Source organism: Pseudomassariella vexata (assembly GCF_002105095.1).
Source record: "Pseudomassariella vexata strain CBS 129021 chromosome Unknown BCR38scaffold_9, whole genome shotgun sequence".
In the NCBI taxonomy this organism is placed as follows: domain Eukaryota; kingdom Fungi; phylum Ascomycota; class Sordariomycetes; order Amphisphaeriales; family Pseudomassariaceae; genus Pseudomassariella; species Pseudomassariella vexata.
In genome coordinates, this window is record NW_024467964.1 from 711,975 (window position 1) to 724,295 (window position 12,321).

General features: G+C 50.0%; 3 protein-coding genes across 3 annotated transcripts; 1 reads left to right on the plus strand and 2 right to left on the minus strand.

Moving 5' to 3' along the window:
- Positions 1-795: 795 nt before the first annotated feature.
- On the plus strand, positions 796-1,958 carry BCR38DRAFT_410682 (methylenetetrahydrofolate dehydrogenase; the record flags this gene model as incomplete). Its single annotated transcript, XM_040858490.1, has 3 exons — positions 796-998; positions 1,072-1,804; positions 1,866-1,958. 3 exons carry the CDS (start codon positions 796-798, stop codon positions 1,956-1,958), a joined length of 1,029 nt encoding a protein of 342 aa, XP_040714079.1.
- Positions 1,959-2,100: 142 nt separating this feature from the next.
- Positions 2,101-4,254, minus strand: BCR38DRAFT_235842 (FAD binding domain-containing protein). The gene is made up of 2 exons (XM_040854354.1): positions 2,364-4,254; positions 2,101-2,308 (listed from the first exon to the last, which is right to left on the minus strand). The coding sequence occupies exon 1, from the start codon at positions 4,004-4,006 to the stop codon at positions 2,402-2,404; it is 1,605 nt and encodes a 534-aa protein (XP_040714080.1). The 5' UTR covers positions 4,007-4,254; the 3' UTR covers positions 2,101-2,308; positions 2,364-2,401.
- A 991-nt stretch (positions 4,255-5,245) lies between these two features.
- BCR38DRAFT_235854 (uncharacterized protein) lies at positions 5,246-11,402 on the minus strand. The gene is made up of 8 exons (XM_040854355.1): positions 11,022-11,402; positions 10,439-10,971; positions 9,839-10,388; positions 9,563-9,783; positions 6,961-9,509; positions 6,810-6,890; positions 6,506-6,753; positions 5,246-6,458 (listed from the first exon to the last, which is right to left on the minus strand). The coding sequence occupies exons 1-8, from the start codon at positions 11,164-11,166 to the stop codon at positions 5,431-5,433; spliced, it is 5,355 nt and encodes a 1,784-aa protein (XP_040714081.1). The 5' UTR covers positions 11,167-11,402; the 3' UTR covers positions 5,246-5,430.
- Between the last annotated feature and the right edge of the window lie 919 nt (positions 11,403-12,321).

Consider the following 12,321-nt stretch of genomic DNA (forward strand, 5'->3'; position numbering starts at 1 on the left):
GAAGTGCAGGGAGGTAAGTCACGCTGAAAGTGGAATTCCTGTGCTGCTCAAGTAACTTCATGATGCCGGGCTATTTTGTCCCACCTCCAAAAGTTCCTTATCGGAGGCCGATGACGGCAGAACCTTGTTATCGGCAAAGGCGGTCACTCTAATAGCACTAGCGCAACTGTAGTTTCTTAACGCAAATAAAGTCACAGGAAAATGGCAACTGGAAAGGCTTCAATTGCGATATTTCCAATTTGTTGCCATCGTCGGTTTGATTAATCAATTGCACAGGCCCTGCAGCAGCACCCTATAGGCTAACTTTAGTTCCCCAATTTTGACACTCCCTGTCCACCGCGGTAATCTTACCCACAAACGGCGGGTAGATGGCGCTAATCCATATCAGGTAGGAGGGGTAACAATTTTTTCAGGGACATACGCTAGATGCCCACTGCACAGGGAACGGGATACTGACAGGTACCACTTTGCAATTATTCCAACCAATTGGTTTTCAGTATGAGCCTCCATACATTCTCTAAGTTCCCATTTGCTTCTTTTTCTTGTACAAATTCATCCAGATTTTTCTATCGTTTGTATTCCTCGAGTCACCGCCCTCTGAGTACTCAGTGTTTTCTTACTACCGATCTATCGTGGAGATCATCGTCCGCTTTGCTTTGTTCGTGGAATCCTTGGGCAGTGGGGCATGTGAGTAAGGAAAGCATGTTGTGCATGACCCATATGTCATCTGGCACAGAGTCTGCAATGTTAAAAAGCCACGGCTGACCCTCTCTCAATCGAACTCAGCATAGAAATATGGCATCTCAAATCGTACCGAAGACCTGCAAGGTCATCCTGGCAGACACAATTGCCAAAGGCCTGTTGGCTGAAGTGAAAGAAACCCTGAAGACGGTTCAGCAAGACACTGAAGGGAAACCGACCCTAGCAGCCTTCCTGGCCAATGGAGATCCAGCGGCTGCCAAGTATGCTGAGTGGTCAAAGAAGACCTGCGAAGAGAAGTAAGCTCAACTCCTTCTGTGGCTTTATTCAAATTTGGACAAGCCGAGTTGGACAGTAGCTCACTGGCATTAGTGGATTCAACTTTGATCTGCGTCAGATGGACAAAGAGCAACTGGAGGAAGAGATCATGGCCGCCAACGAAGACAGCAAAGTCGATGGCATCATTGTCTACTACCCGATATTCCCTGGGAACCCAGCCCATGACAAGTACATCCAAGAAACTGTCTCACTTCTTCGAGATGTGGAGGGTCTTTGCCACAAGCATATCTACAACATGTATCACAATGTTAGATTCCTTGATCCTCCGCACAACCAGAAGAAGTCGCTTCTTCCCTGCACACCATTGGCAGTAGTCAAGATCCTCGAGTACCTTCAGATATACAACTCAATTCTGCCTTCTGGTAACCGACTTTTTGGAAAGACTATCACCGTCATCAACCGCTCTGAGGTAAACGGCCGGCCGTTAGCTGCTTTGTTGGCCAACGACGGAGCTACGGTATACTCAGTCGACTTGACTGGTGTCCAAATCTTCACTCGAGGTCAGGGTATAAAACAACCTCGCCACCAAGTCCAGGACAAGGAAGGTTGGGGTCTGGAGCAGTGTCTTCCCATCAGTGACGTTGTTATCGGCGGTGTTCCATCGGAAAAGTTCAAGGTTCCAACTGAGCTTATCCGGGATGGGGCAGTATGCATCAACTTCTCCTCGTATAAGAACTTTGATGGTCCTGCAGTCAAGGAGAAGGCATCGATCTACGTACCTTCGGTAGGAAAAGTGACGATAGCTGTGCTCCTACGGAACCTGGTCGTAAGTCCCCTGTGTGGCTTTAGAGTGTTTTGCCACAATTGCATTTACTGACGCCAAATAGCGACTCATTGCCAACCGCCCATCGATGAATCCAGATGGTACTGTCGATGAAGCACAGGTGAAAGCAAAAAGTGAAGCATTTATGGACGGTTGAGAACAACGCCAACACGGCATCCATTGAAGTTGTTGCGACTTATGCCTGCAAGGGAGGACATTCTCTCAAACTCGCAGAGGATGGCACGAAGTGACGCAACCGAAAATTGGAATAAAAGGCACAACTCTGGTTTGAGAACAATACGATACAGCTGGATCACAGGGATGCTCGTGTCATCAACAATGGATGCGCTAGTTGAATGATATTATCGGCACCAGCTACCTGGACCTCTTTGATGTCTTGATAATATCTGGCGCTCGGCATGATTGAAGAATTAGAGTTTACTTTCATATATTATAGCAAACTACCCAATGCTGCCCACTAACACAGGCCAAAATAACGACACTCCAGTATGTATTGCGCACCCTTAAACTCCCCAGTCACAACGACTCATGCTGACAATATGTCATATCAGTAGGACCTAAAACAATTCATGAAATCCCCTAATACGGTGGCAGGTACGGCAAAACTCCTATCTGTGCCACATACCCATCAGGCCGCACTAGTATAAATCCAGCCTCGGTCATCCCGTACCGGAAGTGGAGGGCATTCATAACATCAAGCCGACCTGAGTTCGCAAACAACTCCTCCGACCATATATTGTGAATTTCGGCCTTTCTCCAAAGCATATCTTGTTTCATAGACACGATTCTTCTGAAGTCATGGATCTGCTCCTTGACATCTCGACCCGGCCCCAGCCCTGAGAATACGACAATATGATGGTTCGGCCCCCTGAACAGCTGCTGAAGCTGCTTGTCTGTTCCGTCGGCCCCCTGAAGTCTCCCGTCAGGGGCGCGATCGCCTGCCTGGATGGAGGCCCCGACCCCATTGGTGTTATCCACAATGGGGCTGCGGCGGTAGTTCAGGCCCAGCTCCATCATGAAACGGAACATTTTCTCCCGCTTCTCACGAGTGTCGTAGACCCGTGGCAAAACCCAAGGCATCAAGAGATTGCGCATGGCGACGAACAGCCAGTTCGTCCCCGTCAAGAAGTTAAACATACGATCCGTAGTGGACAAGATCTTGAGCCCGACCGGTCGCCTCTCTTGAGTGTACGTATCAAGGAACGAATCCGGTTTCTCTCCACGAACCACGCACCCTAGCTTCCACCCCAAATTGACCGCATCTTGGATCCCCGTATTCATACCCTGGCCCCCTATTGGACTATGTATATGCGCCGCATCTCCAGCAACGAGCAACCGCTCCGTCCTGAACTCATCCGCAATTCGGTGGTGCAGCCGAAACGTAGTCAACCACTCCGCACCGTATAGCTCGAATGGCCCTGGCACAAGCCGCTTAAACTCCCGCCGGAACCGCTCCAGGCTCGGCTGCTCCTCGCCTTTCACCGTGCACATGCCCATCCGCACCCTGCCATCTCCCAGAGGCAGAAGAACCATCCAACGCTTACCCATACACACCGTGATATGTTTGAGCGAGTGCTCCCACTTGACATGTGCGTCGCACAAAGCGAACTCGGACGCGTATCGTTCGCCTTCAAACCGCAGACCCGCTAGTTTCCGGACGAAGCTGTGCGCGCCGTCGCAGCCGATGCAGTATTGACATCGTACCGTCTCGCAGGCTCCGTCTGGCAGAGTCAATCGCACAGTAGCCCCATCAACATCCTGCTCGATGCTCGTAGCCGTCACACCCCGTTCGACGGCGAGGCCCTGCTCCGCTAGCCTCACTTCCAGCCATGTCTCGGTCTCGTGCTGGGAAAGGATTAGGGGCTGCCGGAACTCGGTGTCGTTCAAGTCTATGCCGTCTGTTTCAACCGTCGATACGACCTTCTTGTTCAAGATGTACTGCAGACCCTTTATCGCGTTTCCCCTTGCGGCGAGCTCGCGAGAATCACCGTACCGCATAAGCAGCTCCAGACTGCGAGGTTGGCACGAGAGGGCCCGGCTTTTATCGCTTCGGACGGTAGCTTTGTCAATTATCCGGAAAGGGACTTTCTGGACGGACAGCTCGAGGGCGAGGGTTAGTCCCGTGGGCCCACCGCCGATGATTAGGACTTCGGTGGTGTTAGCGGCTGTTGATAAAGATGCCATAATTTTGGAACAGAAAGGAAAACTATGGGTTGAGAAAAACAAAGTGCGGACTCAGGAGCACCGTATGGGGGGGAAGGGTAAAAAATGCAAAGAGTCCGGATTGTCCAGTTTTGGTATATACGAACTGAGTTACGAGTCGAGAAATAAACAGTATGAATATAAAAAACGCGCTGGCTCATCCACAGGCACCGTCGCGCCAACCAAGGAAGGATCTTGTATATTGTGTATATACTTAAGTACGCAACTCTACTCGAACCATCCCCTCCCTTTCCCCTTTTCCTCCACATCTCACTAGTGTCGAATTTCATAGCTCCAAGATAACAAAGCATAAACGAGAAGTCGCGATTCACGGCCTGGAACCTTTTCCCACGGTTATCTAGGTTTTGGCTCCGTCAGCACAAGCTGCCCAGAAATAGAATTTTGACAGTCGCGCCGGTAGAAAAGCTCCCCTTTGTCCCTGATTCAGCCGCAGGATCCGGGACCAATCAGTTATTGGTCTAATAGAGAGACAGTTCGTTGCCGTCGGTTCTGGGCGTGGCGGATATGGTTGCGTTGTCACCGGGAATCTCTGCGGCTGAGTTCAGTTCATCCGATATACGCGATGCTTGGCAACCAAATATTTGGGTTCGGCTACGAGTCAAGGCGCTGGGTAGAAAGCTTCGTACATGACTGTATGTGGTGTGCAAACACAAACTGTTGGTTGGACATGAAGTCATTGTTGCCCACTTTGAGTCTTGTTCCTGCATGTGAGTGAGTGTGCTCTGCATGTTGGTTTCCCAGGAGGCGCGTTGGACATCCGGCTTATTACCAGTGTAGTGATGTTACTTATATGCATTACGTTCTGCCAAGACCATCTTAGGCAATGGTGTAGTTCAGCTGATATCAGAGAGCGGGTGAGACTTAGAGCGACGGAAGCGTCAGCTCTGTACAGCTGCCTTATTCATGTGCAGATGACTAAGTTACGAGTACTGCCGGCCATTATGAGACCTTTGAAAGCAAATAGCGTTGTCGAAATTCCGCGAGGTCCATGCATTATCATCAGAGCCGCCACATGAAGGAAAGGTCAAGCTAGCGGGTAGACTTGAGTGAAGCTGGTCTGTGGTTTTGTTGTAGTGTTTCCCTATGAGGTTGACATGAGTGAAATGCTAAGAGTGATGGCTTACGACCACCTGCCATTGTATGATAAACAACAAGAAACTCGTTATTCGTATTTAGCACGGGAGAAAAACCCAGCCAATCCCCAAGCAATCCTTGCCTGATCTTCGCCCACGACACGACTAGGAGAGCCAAGTACATAAAACACAGCACAAACTGCAACCCCCGCGGCGTAGAGATGGATCCTAAGTTACAGACCCTCAGTAGTGTAGACCGACCAAGGAAGTAGTACCCACAAGTCCATCATGTCGCTCAGGGCGCTGAAACTCCTACAACCAATCCTTGACCCAAGCCAAGCTCTTCCTCGTCGCATACTGGGCCGTGACGAAGTCGCTGTCCTTATCCTCTGGCTTATCTTCATCTTCCCTGTCGTCATTGCCAGCATCGACGGCAGTATTATTCGACTTGGAATAGTAACGTTGCCAAGCATAGCTCTCGCCAAGCCGCCTCGCCACGTCGTTGGCCTCATTCAGGCTTACGAGGCGACGCTTGCCGGGGAATTTGAGTAGATATTCTTGCGCCACTTCCCAGACCAGCTCCTGTATTTCCTTGGCCGAGTCCAAGGAAGGCTTCAAAAACAACTCTGGGCTTTTGTTGACCACGGACATGTTATGGTTTTCATAGGTGAGCTGGACTCCCGCGGGCCGCGAAACTTTGCGGAAGATGAACCGGTCGTAGGCGATCTCGGCCGGGGTTCTCCCCACTGAGTTCTCGCGGTACAGCAACTTTGGGTTGTGTTCCAGCATCACTTTCATATGCTCCGGGAGTTGACGAAGGACGGCGCTATGGAGACAAGTCATACCGGAACCATTGAAAGCCTCTAGGTCATGACCACCTGAGTACTTCAAGAGCATCTTGAGGATTTCGACGTTTTTCAGGTTCTCCTCAGCCCGGTAGCCCCAGTTGTGAGGGCTAGGGTTCGCTGTCTTCAACCAGAAGTGTACCGGGGTGTCGCCGTTGTGAGTAAGGTGATTTCTCTGGAGGAAGAGATCAGATCTGAACTCAGGATCCAGCAGATCCAATAACTCTTGGAGTTGGTCGAGCTCGGGGCCGTTTGTCAGGGCTGCGTGGATGATGTTGTTGAAGCTAGTGTCTTTCACTGACTGGTCGGCACCAGCTTCAATGAGCGTCTTAGCAAACTGAACGCGTCCAAGAAGGCATGCCAGGTATAAGGGTGTATATCCATGATCCGATTTGGTTTCCAAGGATAAGGGGCAAACCTGAATCAAGTACTTGATGACACGGTTGGTCTCGTCCGCAAGAGGCCCCATAACAGCGCAATGAATAACCAAGTCGTCTAGGATGGTCAGCTAAACTTCGTGCTTGCTGATGTGATTGTCTTACTCTGTATGCCCAGCCATTTAGAAATAGCTCGGTCAAAGCCCCCTTGAGATGATTTAAGATGCTTCAGACGAGGATCTTCCATGGCGGTTTTGGATTTGCCAAACTCCAAGTAATGATTCATGGGAGTATCACTGACGAACCATTGAACAGATTTGAGAGATCCTTCAATGGCAGCCATTAGAAGTGGAGGCGCCTTGCTTCCCGTGTCCCTAACGATGAGATTCCGGCCCGCATTGGCCCAGTCAGATCTAAACCAAAAGTCAGTGAGAGCTCCAAAAGGGGAACCTCGTGTTAACGTGTTCACCTCTTTTTGCCGTATACAGTCAAACCCTGGTAGTAACGCGGCTTTGCCTTCATCTCAACTCCGCTCTTCTTGACGAGTTGCCTAAACAAACAGTTAGAGTCTTATCCATCTGAAAGCCAGCCTAGAGTGTGTGCATAGGTGAACTGCTTACTCGAGGGGAATTCCAGCTCCTGTGCGTTTGATGACATCTGCCAGCATGTCGATCCGGCCCAGCCTGATGGCATCTTGGAATTCGCGTTCTGGGAACGCGTAAAGCCGGGAAGATTCGGACTCGTCTTCCGGATCTGGCTGCTTTTTGGTGTGGTAAATATCCATGTCGACAAGGAACTTCAGTCGTGCTTGATCGTTGGTCTTCATTGCAAAGAACAGCAAGCTTTCGCAATTTGTCAAGTCCTCAACCCTCCCTTCGCGCATTACGAAAGTCGGGGTGTCCCAGTTCAGCATCGCGTTTGCAAAGACCTGGCTCTTGACCTGCATAGATACCTGACCGATGTTCTCGACAGTGAACTGGTCGTCGACGATCTCCCTGTAGAATTCGGGCTGTTCCTCGTCACTGCCGACCTTGGAACCTTCGCAAGACTCGTAATCTTCTCCAGTCATCGTGTAACGCACCTTGCTCTCGTCCTTGGGAGACCACTGGGCCTGTGCGATCTCGAGTATGGCTTTGGCAACATTTTGGTGTCCGCGCAAAAAGGCAAGTGAGAAACAATTGTTGTTCTTGGAATCCCAAACTGCGATTTTGAGTGGCGGTTCATTCTCGCTGGCACCCCAAGAGGCCAGCGTCAGTGATTTGATCTTCTCCAAATCACCACGCCAAGCTGCCTCGAACAATTCGATGTACGCAATCCGCCGCACCTCAGTCAGATCAGTGACACGAAGAAAGTTGAAGTCGAAGCAATAGGCCGTAGACTTTTCAGTTTGAATATGGTTCGAAGGTGCGCTGGATTCCTGGATCTCTGGATACAGCTCTCGGAAAGTTTTGGCCGACTTTTTCTGAAGTGCCTCTTCGACACTTTCAAGCTGGACGATGATATCTTGGATCGCTTGCTTCTTCTCTTGTAGCCCTTCCTGGTTGGAGTGCTTCTGCTTCTCCTGCTCGAAGCGCTCGAGTGTTTCCTTATAGTCATCTAATTTCTCCTTGATATCGGCTGATACAACCCAGTGCTGGTATGAGTCTTTGTCAAATTTGCGCAGGAACTCGTCAGTCCCTTGGGGACTCTCGGGTGGTTCGGGGTGGGTGTTTTTACCAGCATTGAAGTAACCACGATTATTGCCAGATGCTTGATGGTTGAGGGCAGTGTTCTCTGTGTACTCGCGTAATGTTTTGAGGGAGTCTCGAACGAGATCCAAAGCAGTCCGGCCTTTGCGGTGGCTGACAGACCATTTGGACTGCACCAAACCATGGCTGTCCTTCGTAATGACGTTCGATTCAGCTCCCTTTTCTAAGAGATCGACAGCAATGCCAGGTTGGGATGACATGATGGCAATGATAAGGGGTTGCTCGGTCGACTCCTTGAAGTGACCTTGGTTCCTTTCGTAATCGCCAAGATTCGCCTCAAAGGACACCTTGGCACCCTTAAGCCACGAATCGAAGTCAATTTGAGGGTTCGCACCAGCCTCGAGCAGCCGCAGCACAAGGACCGCGTCGCCCTTGTCGATGGCCGTCATCAATGGGCTAGTAGCGTTCGAGCGCCAGCTATAACCAGTCACTGTTATGTGGTTAATGGCCGCTTTTAGTCCTATCTTATCGTGCTCGAAGAGGCTCTCGATGAGCTTGCGGCCGCCATGTTTAACGTATCGATGGAATGCTGTGATACCGTTGACTTCGGCTTGTGAAGATGTTGCGCCAAGACTCAACAAAATCTCAGCCATGACGACAGCTTTCTCTATCGGAAGAGCGAGGGCGAGAACCAGTGGCAGAATGGCCGCACGAGAATCATCGTGCGATCCATTGCCGAACTTGACGGGATTGAGGACATCGGCAGCGTAATCTTGACACAAAAGCTTCACAACATCAACGTGGCCGCCCAGAATGGCGAAGTGAAGAGCGGAACAGTGCGAGTCCCATGCGACCACGTCGATGGAGTAGAAGTCGGGGTCGTTATCATTGTCATCGAGTGGTAATGATTCATCCGTCTGGGTCTTATCGTCTTTGCCGACTTTAACGAAGGATCCCGTCGCAATCGAGTGGACTTCGTCGTCAGAATCTGCGTCGTCCATCATTTCGCCTTCGGATTCTTCAGTGTCCGAGTCACTCTGGGCAACTTGATTTGACCTATACCGACTTTCTTGGTCATCATTTTGGTTGACATCTCGAGCTTTGCGACGAAGGTCCTGCTTTGCTTCCTCTTCCTCCTGGTTGGCCGAGCTCTTGTCCAACAGGATCTTGACCATGTCGGCGTTTCCACGAGCAGCAGCCAAGTGAAGGGCCGTCCTTCCATCGCCGAGCCGGGCAACAAGCCTTGCGCCATGATCTACCAAGCACTTTACAATTTGAGGTGTAGAGCTGCTGGTGGCCAGATGCAAGGGCGTTCGGCCCGTGTAATCTCGTTGGTTACAGTCGGCTCCTTCCTGGGCCAGCCAGTCTTCAACATGTTCAATATCCTCATCAACAATCGCTTGGCAAAGACGTGCCGTGTTTCCAACATAGGCCATCTCCGTCCAGTCGTTCTCCGTGAGGGGGTGGAAGCTGCCAATTTGCTAAAGAAAATTACCTACTTGTCGTAACAAACACTCAGGGTATCTATGCTTACCTGTCTCCCAGGGTCTTCGATTCGAAAGGTGCATTTCCCCGACACGTAAATCTCACTCTCTTTCTCTGCAATCTCATGTTCCTCCCGGGTCACAGGTTGAGGACAAGTACTGCAGCAGTCGGTAATTACGTCCTCAACACGGCCGAAGAAGGCTGGGTGTCGATGGAGGTATACTTCACGAGGCTTGACTTGATTCTGCTGGTTCCACTCGGCATTGAGAACTGCATTATTGTTAGTGGAGGGCCCCAACAGGAGGTACCGGATACAGTGTCTTACGCAGGTCTCGAGTATAGCAGAGTTTCTCGATTTTCTTAGCATGGAATCTGACACCATAGGGAATCGTGAAGGTGTGATAGTTGGACACTTCTTCTTCGTTGACCCAGTCAGCGACTTCGTCCTCGTGGGCATCTTTGATGTTCCCGTGCATTTTGTGCTGGAATTGATAGCCCAGATCGGGACGACCACGTTCCTCCCTCCTTTTCTTCATGTACTGCTCTCTGGAATTGGTCGTGGGGAGGCGCTCCAGGACGAGCAGCCTCGCGAGGCCCACAGTCCTTCCAAAGTTTCGCTCGAAGATAGTCGGATCAATCCTAGACCTGTCGAGCTCGGGCCAGTAGACCTCAAAGTTGCGGTGGCTGTATTTGCTCAGCCGGTTCTCGTACGAGGGAGAGCGCCTGGAGAGGTCGATAGGGTTGATCTGGGTTATATAAGAGGCCAAGGCACGGGGTGTGGTATACACCTGCTTCCCGTCGTAGGCAGCACCGGAGCAGTCAATGTCAAATCCAGTCAGAATCTCCGAGATTGACTTGTAGACTCGGAGCACAATCTTTGATTTATGTCAGTCATCGGGTATCATCGAGCCTAGGGTGTCCTTACCTGGACGTGTCTTGTAGGATATTGACTACAAATGGTGATGGCGTTCTTGGTTCGGACGACAGTGGTCTCTGACAGAATGGAGTCTCGGATCCTCGTCTCGATTTGCTTGATCTTTTCAATCGCCTGCTCTTCATTCAAACCATACAAGAAGAGATCGACATCGGAAGCAGGACAAAACTTCTCGTGGTAGTACTGCCGAAGTGCCCGCTTGGACGTCTTATAGTTGTTAGGCACGGGGAGCAGACAATTAACAGCAGACGAGCCAGCGGCAACGACATTATCCCAGTCCATGTCGACCAAGGACGACTCGGAGAAGATGTTGAAGTTGTGGCGAAATTCTTTCAGGGACGCCACTACCGCCGGGGATCCGTCGGGACGACGCTTGTCGTCGGGAAGTACCATGATATAGCGGTCCCTTTCCCCCTGCGACTCAGCTTCCAGATTGCGAGCACGAGTCTTGATGTCTGAAGTGCTCTGGGTAAATAGAGGTAGCACGTTAAGGTACGGGTCATCCAGGACCGGGTTGTTACGTTCTGCTGGCAGGTCAGCACATGTACGTAAGTTCCGCATAGTTCTGTAAGACCTTGCGCGTAGACTTCGCGAAGCTGAGCTTCATATTGACGGAAAGGCTCCAGTATCTTCTGGATAGGGGTCGCGATTTTCTTCGCAATGTATGCTGCCAGCTCATCATGAGCAATTGGCAGCTTGGAAATATTCGTGAACGCCATGTTGATATGACTGATGGAAATTCAACTTAGGTTCCCAACAACGGAAAGGGGGCCGACCAGTGGGCTGAAGATAATGGTGGATTGGAATTGATGGAAATCAAAGTATAATCCTGTTGAAGAACGACGAGCGGCAACGTGAGATGATCAAACGAGACAACAGTATGAGACGGAGGGCGATGAAATAAAAGAAGACCGTCTCATAAGGACGTGGAACCTACAGAGTTTTTATAGCTTCCGGAACTTCCAAAGTGGCTGGCTTAGCTTGGCTAAACACGTCGAAAAAGGATCCGTTGGACGCGATCTAGTGGCTCTGCTGCCTGGGGGCTGCCTGGAAAGGTCAGAGATTCAGTTGTAACTGACACCAGGTCTTGTGACTTCGCGACTGACGAAATCCATGTCGACTCTCTGCCTAAATCCCAAAACATATCGACTCCATGATATTGGGAAGTTTTAGAGTAGATCTTGCAGTTGGTGCGTTGAGTCCATAGCATTGATGTCCAGCTTGCAACCTTCGAAAGTTCAATAGCAAGGTTGGTACTTACGAAGCAAGCAGAACATAGTGTCCTCGACTGCAATGTCAGACTACTTTACTTCAGACCTTCAGCTGGCTTTAGTGGCTCTAGAATTTTCAATCACTTCTAAAAAGTGATGGTCCACTGGAAGCCCAATTTCATTATAGACTCATTCAAAATCAAAAAAACAGACCCTAAAAAAGTAAAGAAAAGGATTAAAAAAATAAGAGACGAACCCTCCCCCGAAACCCCTCATGATTCATGATCATTAACATTATTATTATTATTAAATACGCCGTAGGCTCGAAGCCCCCGGTACCTCTACTAGTACTCCCGTATGTCAAACCGGATCATTAACAATAAACCCAAATAGGTCTCAAACAGGTGTTAAGAAACCGAAATATGCTCCAAGTTAGCTGAGGTGCTGGCTCATTTGTTCTTCGCTCTTTGTGTCACTCTTCCATCGGAGGAATCAATTCCAGGCGACTGCGTCGCAATTTGGCCACTATTCTTGTAAAACTTGTTTATTTGGTATGATTTTCTGCTGATTATGCACAGAACTCCTCGTTTTCCCACATATTCATCAGCGAGATCCGTCGCTATATGAACTCATTCATGCTTGCATACTTCCATGCAGGCGTAG